The 8,942-nt window shown below is 45.6% G+C and overlaps 1 protein-coding gene across 1 annotated transcript in view; it reads left to right on the forward strand.

Moving 5' to 3' along the window:
• Positions 1–250: 250 nt before the first annotated feature.
• Rpn1 (ribophorin I) overlaps positions 251–8,942 on the forward strand; it is a 22,829-nt gene continuing 14,137 nt past the window's right edge. The window contains exons 1-3 of the mRNA XM_021188577.2: positions 251–561; positions 4,375–4,439; positions 6,453–6,759. Of these exons, the coding sequence (XP_021044236.1) occupies positions 304–561; positions 4,375–4,439; positions 6,453–6,759 (630 nt within the window). The 5' untranslated portion in view covers positions 251–303. The remainder of the gene's footprint in view (positions 562–4,374; positions 4,440–6,452; positions 6,760–8,942) is intronic.

An 8,942-nucleotide genomic window follows, 5' to 3' on the forward strand; every position in this document is an offset into this window, starting at 1 on the left:
ACTTAGTTCCTTAGACTAAGCTGTAGTATACTGTTTTGAGCTGAGAGGCCAGAGTTTTTTGCATAAGCATGAAGGAAACAGACAGGAGATAAGGAAATCAGGGGTGAATAAGGCTATTAAGCGCCCCAAGAAGTACGCCTGCACTTTAAGATTTTCAATCAGGCGCCCCACGATCGCCCGGTTGCCCTGGAGACGGGGTCCTTTCTGGCCGGGCCCAACCATCTTGTGGTGCTGTTGGCCAATCAGCGGTTGCGCCGTGGCGGGGGGGGCGGGGCGCGTGTCGGTGGCGCTCAGCTCGCGGTCATGGAGTCGCCGGTCGCCTTGCTGCTGCTGCTATGTTTCGGGGCCTTGTCCCCGACGCCCGGCAGCGCCTCCTCGGAGGCTCCGCCGCTGGTCAACGAGGACGTGAAGCGCACGGTGGACCTGAGCAGCCACCTAGCCAAGGTGACGGCTGAGGTGGTCTTGGCACACCCGGGCGGCGGCTCCACATCACGAGCCACCTCTTTCGTTCTGGCCCTGGAGCCAGAACTGGAGTCGCGGCTTGCGCACCTAGGCGTGCAGGTGAGCGGAGGGAGGAGCCGGCAAGCCTCACGCGGGATGCCTGAGGCGATCGGGGATCCCTGGGGAGGGGCAGGGAGGTTGAGGGCGTTAGGGATCCTCCAGGCGTCTGGTTGCCTGAAAGGTAGGTGTTGGAGGGGACAGCGGAGAGGTTGGGGTCCGCCGTCTCTCTAGTCCGCGTGTCCTCTCGGACACGTCAGCACAAGCTTCCGAGCGTGGGGCGCCGCCCACGTGGCTGCTCTAGAGCCCGAGGCGACCCCTTGGTCCCCTGGCGACCTCCTTCCACACCTCAGGAGGGTCTTGGCTGTGTCTGGGTGCGGTACTTCGGGTACCCAGCTTCTTTTCTGACCCCTGGACTTGCTCGTCTGGTGGAGGACTATCAGTGAGTTAAGACCATTTATTTCCTGAATGTAACTGACTGGTGTGGTCTGTTCTCTGCAGACAGCAGCGTTCAGAAATACAGCAGGTTTCTGGTATTAAAGTTTGTCATCGCACCCGGTTAATGTAACACTCCTCTGAAAGCTACAGCTTAACGCTTTCTTAATGTTTAGACTAATTGAAGTTAGTTTGAAGAGTCAGCCCCCTATGCTGTACAGAAAGGTGATGCCCAGGTCTCCTCCCCACCGCCTCTCATTGGAACAGCTCAGCATTTAGCCTTCAGTGAACACACTTTTACACCTTTCAAGGAAAGAAATCGCTGGCTTTGGGAATAAAGGGAATATCCACACAGGTTATTTTTTATTACTGTTCTCATTAACTATATTCATTAAGTGATTACCCAATTTACTAGGAGATTAGTCATTACAGTATCACATTTCTAAGCACACCACGTTCTTTTTAACTGCATGGAGCTAAAAGCTGGACTTATAGTCACTGAAGTGACTCCTGTCCCCTTTACATTGAAGCCTTGTTCATGCTCGGCACGGCTTTCCTCATATATTTTGGAAAGACATTCATGACTTAATTTACTTTGCAATTTCACCTGTGACTGTTCTGGATGCTCAGGCCTGTTTTGTGAAAACCAGTCATGACTTAATGAAGTCATAGGATAGTCAGATCACAGCAGATGCTTACTAACTACCCTGCTGCTGTCCTGGTGGAAAATGCATACAAGTTGGGTCCCTCCACATGGCTCAGAGCATCCAAGTTCAATTCCACAGCCATCAGTGACTCCAGTTTCAGGGTGCACAGACAGGCATGCAAGCAGAATACCCATGTACATTAAAAAGAAAAGAAAAATTAGGAAAAGAAAAGGCTGAGGCAGGTATTTTAAGAACATCCTCCACCCTGTAGCAACCTTTTTGAGGCATAGGTATTCTTACATGGCTGTGGAAGTATCTGGCTTTGGAGCTTATTAACCCCCCTTCCCCCAAATGAAGGTCTGATTTGTCCCATACCCTTGGGTGTTCCTGTTTTATTGCTACCTTGTTTTCTGGCCTTGACATGAAATTAGGACTTGTGTTTTAGCTCTGCAGCCATGTTACTGACTTACTCAGAGTTGTGTTAACTCTGGAGGAAGATGAGTTTATACTCCTTACCTAGGTGAGAAGCAACTGGATGATAAAGATGATAAAAAAGAGCACACATTGCCTCGGAAACTTAGGTGAGGTGGGTGGACTACAGGAACCTTTTAAGGAGCTAGCAGGACAGTAGGACTGTGCAGTTTGAACCATCTTTTTCTCTTACACTGTTTTGAGACAGGATATTGCTATGCTGTCCCTGGACTGTTTTGGAACCTAGAATTCTGTCCCAGCCTCCAGAATGCTGATAGCTAAAAATGACCTTGACTGCTGATCATCTTGGCTGTCCCATGTACTGGGACTACAGCTGTGTACCACCATGCCCAGCTCTCTGACCTTTTACTAAGTAATGAATATTTTTTTAAAGATTTATTTATTTATTATATGTAAGTACACTGTAGCTGTCAACTCGGCTTGCTCAGTTCCTGCTCGCTCCAGTCCAAAGATTTATTACTGTACATAAATACACTGTAGCTGTCTTCTGACACACCAGAAGAGGGCATCCGATCTCATTACAAAGGTTGTGAGCCACCGTGTGGTTGTTGTGATTTGAACACAGGACCTCTGGAAGAGTAGTCAGTGCTCTTATCTGCTGAGCCATTTCTCCAGCCCATGAATATTTTTTTATGAGTACAAGTAAGATGCATCAATAAAGAGTTCTGAATGAGCAAGAGGGTACTAGAATGCTGACCTTGTAGTAAGAGTCTAGTTAAAGTAGTGGCATTTTAAAACATTTTTCAGTCTGATATCATTGAGGATGATTATATAGTTAAATACTAAGATACTGAAATACTAAAGATAATATTTTAAAAAGTGTTCTTGGAGTTGGGATATAGTGATAGTTACCTATATAATTCCAGCAGTTGGCAGGAGGATCAATAGTTTAAGGTCATCCTAAAGGGAGGTTGAGGCTAGCTTGTGCTATTTGGGGCCCTGTCTCAAAAGAAAGCAATTTCCTGTGGGGTTGGGGTGTGGTGCAGTGGTAAAGCACATGCTCAGCTGCACCAGACTTTGAGTGCAGGTCTGAGAACAACACATAAAATTATTCTTTGTAGTGTTATGTTCTCTGCTGGGAATTATTGCTTCAGTCCTAGGAAATAGTTTTTTGTTTTCATTTTGGTGGGCATTAGGTTAGGCTAGCCGAGGGTCAGTGGAGTACATGTATGTTTTCCAGTGACTGCACACAATCTGTCACTCCAGACACCCCTCAGGAAGCCTCAGCAACCTTTGGAGTTAACTTGGTTACATGGCTGGTGGCAGTGATGGATAATACAGGAGTGTGCCATAGTGGCCATCAGGACCCTTTCCCCTAAGGCCTTTGCCACTGTGCCCACTCTGATTACATATAGAACTTCTGCTGTTTCCTTATGTTTTATGCTTATAGATATTTGAATATTAAAAAAATATTCAGAAAGAAGTTTTTGGCCCATTGAGACAGTGAATGTAGAGATAAGGTTTTATGTGTATTTGATTGTTCAGAAAAATGTCTATAAGATGTTTTATAGAACTTATTCTGTGCACCAGTTAAGTCTTTAAATCTAACGTTTCAGAGAAAAAAATTGGGATTGGGATGTGGTTCACTAATAAAGGTGTTTCCCTGGCCTGGATAGGGCCCTGGCATCCATCCCAGCACCACAAGGGGTAGAAGCACTTACAGCACAGGCCTGTTGATGATTGGAGTTTGCTCGGTGCGCTTGTCCACATCTGTAATGTTAGCACACTTCGCCGGGAAGCTTGCAGGCCAGTAAGCTTGGATACATCATGGCAAAAACAGTGGGAGAGATCCTGACTCAAAAACAAGGTGGAAGAGAACGACTCCTGACAGTTGTCCTCTTACCTCCACACATGTGCTATGGAGAGCATACATGCACACACATCCCATAATAACAAAAAAGAAATTTTGAAAAGTTACCTTAGTGGAAATATTATAAGATAGTTGTTATATTAGTTTCTTTACTACTGCTGTGATAAAACATCAAGACGAAAGCACCTTATGGAGAGATTTACTTGACACTTACAGTTTCCGACAGAGTCCATGATAGTGGAGCAGAGGTAGCAGGTGACCAGTAGCCAGAGCAGCACATCTCGACGCACAGAGCACACTGGGAATGGCTCAGAACCCACCTATGTCTTAGACACATCCTCCCAGAAGTCACCCTTCCCATTGGGGACCAAGTATTTAAGCATGAACCTTTGGGGGTATTCTCATTCAAACCACAGTTGGTTAATAGTTGGCTTAAAGTTTGGAACTGCAAACAAAACAGTAAACTACTCTCCCCCCACCCCCTTGTTATAGATAAAGGGAGAAGATGAGGAAGACAGCAACCTAGAAGTACGAGAAACCAAAATTAAAGGGAAAAGGTAAGCTAACCACTGTGCGTCTAAGGGGAATTAAGCAGATACTTGGGATAGGGTAGATGGAGATGTCAGAACGTTCCCTAGTTGTCCAGCTTAGAGTTGGCTGCACTGGGGGAGGGACTCCTGATGGGAATGGTATCGCATGTTGGATTGACTGGGCTGTCAGCAGAGCTGGCGAGGAAAGGTGAGCACTGCTTACTCAGGACCAACAGTGAGAAGAGAAGCAGAGCTGACATGTGAAGCCGAGAAGGGGATAACATTGTCCCAGGACAAGATGGAGAACTTGAAGTGCTGTTTCAGCTGTGAACATTACATAGCAGTACGAGAGAGACGCAGCACTGTGGGTTCTCTGTGAAATCGTTCTTGTTCTAATCACTGAGAATAAACCCCATGGGAGCATTTTTAAAAGCCTTCGAACTTTTACTGATGACTTACGGGGTCTAACAGAAATACATTTCACGGCTTAGAAAAGTCACGTCCATTAGTTTACAGGCTGTGCCTGCTTGTTCACTTGCAGCATGCTACAGCTGATGTGTGGAGGTTAGGGGACAGCTTGTAGAAATGGCTCTCACTACCACGCGAGTCTTGGGATTGACCTCAGGTAGTCAGACTTGATAGCAGGACCTTTACCCACTGATACATCTCCCTGCCCTAAGCATTTATTTATTTATTTGCTTATTTGCTTATTTATTTATTTATTTGGTTCCCCCCTCCCCCTCCCCCCCCCACAGGGTTTCTCTGTATAGTCCTGGCTGTCCTAGAACTCACTCTGTAGACCAGGCTGGCCTCAAACTCAGAAATCCGCCTGTCTCTGCCTCCCAAGTGCTGGGATTAAAGGCGTGCGCCACCACCGCCTGGCCTTTTTTTTTCTTTTTTTTTTTTTTTTAAGAAAAGTTTTTGTTACTTGAGACAGGATCTCTTTTTAAAATTAGTTGATTTTGGGTTGGGTGCTTTGCTAGTATAGATGGTTGTATACATTTTGCATGCGGTGCCTTTGGAGGCCAGAAGAGGGCATCATATCCCCTTGGAATTGGAGTTGTAGTTGTGTGTGGCTTTGTGAGTGCTGGGAATCAAATCTGGCAGCCAGTACTCACATTGTCAAGCCCTTTCTCTGCTCTCCCAGTTTCCCTCCCTCCCTTCCTTCCTTTTTTTTTTTTTTTTTTTTTTTTTAAGATTTATTTATTCTTCAGACACACCAGAAGAGGGCATCAGATCCCGTTACAGATGGTTGTGAGCTACCATGTGGTTGCTGGGAATTGAACTCAGGACCTCTGGAAAAGCAGTCAATGCTCTTAACAACTGACCCATCCCTCTAGCCCCTCCCAGGGTCTTGGGACAGTCCTAATATAGCTCTGGCTGACCTCATTCTCCCTCTGTCACTAAGGAAGGCCCTGAATTCTTGCTCTTGAAGCCCTCGTTTTTCAGTGCTGGGATTAGAGGTCTGTCACTCGACTGTCTCTGGTAGTTCTTACATTCTTGCTATTAAAACCTGAGGTGAAGCCGGGCATGGTGGTACACGCCTTTAATCCCAGCACTCAGGAGGCAGAGGCAGGTGAATTTCTGAGTTAGAGGCCAGCCTGGTCTACAGAGTGAGTTCCAGGACAGCCAGGGCTACACAGAGAAACCTGTCTCAAAAAAAAAAAAAAAAAAAAAAGAAAAGAAAAGAAAAGAAGAAAAAGAAAAAAGAAAGAAAGAAAGAAAGAAAAAAGCCTGAGGTGAACATCTGGACATTGTCTTTAAAGGCTTATGTTAATATTTTAAAGGTGGTAACTTTTATTTTGAGTATAGAATTTACTGTGACTTTGAATATCTGTTTTTAGTATCTTTAATCTTTTTTGTTTTTTGAGACAAGGTCTGTGCAGTCTTGGCTGGCCTAGAGCTTGCAATATAGAGCATGCTAGCTTAGAACTCACAGAGATCTGCTTGCCTCTGCCCTTTGAGTACTAAGGTTAAAGGTGTGTGTCACCATGCCTAGCCAGTGTTACTAATTTTAATTCTCTTTCTTTCTTCCTCCAGTGGGAGATTTTTCACGGTCAAGCTCCCAGTTGCTCTTGATCCTGGGTCCAAGATCTCAGTCGTTGTGGAAACTGTCTACACCCATGTGCTTCATCCATATCCGACTCAGATAACTCAGTCAGAGAAACAGTTCGTGGTGTTTGAGGGCAACCATTATTTCTATTCTCCCTATCCAACAAAGACCCAGACCATGCGAGTGAAGCTGGCGTCCCGAAATGTGGAAAGCTATACCAAGCTGGGGAACCCCTCGCGATCTGAGGACGTCCTAGATTATGGGCCTTTTAAAGACATCCCTGCCTACAGTCAGGTAGGTTTCAGAGACCGTCTCACCGCCATGCTTGAATGGGATATGCTGAATAGCATTCTGACACTCCTCTGAACTGATCTTGAAGTGACTCTTATTCCTGTTAACTTCTTGAGAACTGAGTTTAGAGGCTGGCAAGTGAGCATCATGGGAGAAGGCAGTTCGGTATTCTGGGTAGGGTGGTGATAGACAAGGGAGACACTGGGGAGGCTGTGTACCAGAGGCTGAGGTAAGAACCGTGGGCTTGGGACTTGGGAAGAGAAAGCAATTCATGATTAAAACTTTGTTATGGGGCAAGGTAGTATATGCCTTCATTCCCAGTTCTTCATCCCCATTCTGGAGACAGAGACAGGGGGAATCTCTTGAGTTTGAGGCCAGCCTGGTCTACCTGGAGTACCAGGCTAGCCAGGGACACTCAGTGAGACCCTGTGTCAAAGCAGAAAACAAATATTTTTATTTAAGAATTTCATACACTATATTCTGATCATATTCACCTTCTGTTCCTCTCCTTAACTCTTCCCAGATCCATCCCTACTTCCCTATTCCCTAGCTTCATGCCCTTTTGCTTTGTTTTGTCTTCATCACCCGTTGAGTCCAGTTTGTGGTCCATATAGTGTGTGTGGGGCCACTCACTGGAGCATGTTTAATTTACCAAGAGCCATAGCTCTTTGGGTAGGAGTGGGGGGGGGGGCTCATGAACTCCTTCCCACTCCATGCTGGGATGCTGAGTGCCTTGACCTTGTGCATTTTTTATTTCCCAAAGATTTATTTATTGTATGTATATGAATTCACTGTTGCTATCTTCAGACACACCAGAAGAGGGCATCAGTTCCCATTGCAGATAGTTGTGAGCCACCATATGGATGTGGTTGCTAGGATTTGAACTCAGGACCTCTGGAAGAACTAAGTCAGTGCTCTTAACCGCTGAGCTATCTCTCCAGCCCCCCTGTGCAGTTCTTCTGAGGCAGCCACAGCTGCTGTGAGTTCAGGAGAGCAGTGCTCCAATTATATCTAGAGGACACTGTTTGGTTTGGTCTTTCCTAACCTTTAGCTCTTACCTTCTTGCCAACCTCCTCTGATGGTCTCCCCCACCCCACCCCCACTCCCACCCTTTTATTTTCTTAACATTTTTTTTTTTTCTTCCCTTTAAACATTATTTTGGTAAGGTTTTTGGAAACAGGATCTTGTGCAGTTCTTCCTGGCCTGGTATGTGCTATGTAGACGGTCTTGTGTCCTCAGATCTGTGGCAGTTCTGCTGCAGCTCACTCTTACTTTCTTGCTGAGTTGAGGATTACACCCAGAATGTCACGTATGCTAGGCCATGTGCTGCCACCGAGCTAAGCACTGGCTCCATGGAATCCACTCTGTTGCTGGCTTTTTGTAGCACAGGCTGTTGCATCAGCCTCCAGAGTGCTGGGATTATAGATGGATAGCACCATGCTGGGCTAGAGAGGATAGTTATAAGAGATATTGCATAATTATTTTTGTTGTTGTTGTTGTTTGTTTGTTTTTTTGTTTTTTTTCAAGACAGGGTTTCTCTGTGTAGCCTTGGCTGTCCTGGAGCTCACTCTGTAGACCAGGCTGGCCTCGAGTTTGTCTCTACCTCCCAAGTGCTGGGATTAAAGGTGTGCGCCACCACCGCCAGCTTAATTCTTTTGCTTAATAACTACATTGTAAACTTTTTTCTTGTAGTCATTTCTCTTGGATTCTGCCCTGGATTATTTACCAGCTTGTCATAGATGAATGGCTAGGATTTTTTTTTTTTTTTTTTTAACTATTTTACACCACAGTGAACATTTCTTTGCATATATTCTCAGTAATAGACTTTGGGAGGGGACAGACAGGGTCTCATGTAGTCTAGTAAACTAGCTAGATTGAGGATGACTCAAAGTCTGATCCTGCCTTTACCTTCCAAGTTCTGGTATTATAGGTGTGCACTAGTGTGCTGGGCTCGGAAATAGTGTATATATTTTTAAGATTCTTTTTTTCTTCTTAGCTAAGTGGTGGTAGCCATGCCTTTAATGTCAGTATTTGAGAGGCAGGGGCAGGTAGATCTCCGAGTTTGAGGCCTGGTCTAGAGAGTAAGTTCCAGGACAGCCAAGCCAGGGATACAGAGGAAAACCCTGTGTTGAAAGATCAAAAACGGACTGGAGAGATGGCTCAGTAGTTAAGAGCACTGACTGCTC

This window comes from Mus pahari, chromosome 2 (assembly GCF_900095145.1).
Source record: "Mus pahari chromosome 2, PAHARI_EIJ_v1.1, whole genome shotgun sequence".
In the NCBI taxonomy this organism is placed as follows: domain Eukaryota; kingdom Metazoa; phylum Chordata; class Mammalia; order Rodentia; family Muridae; genus Mus; species Mus pahari.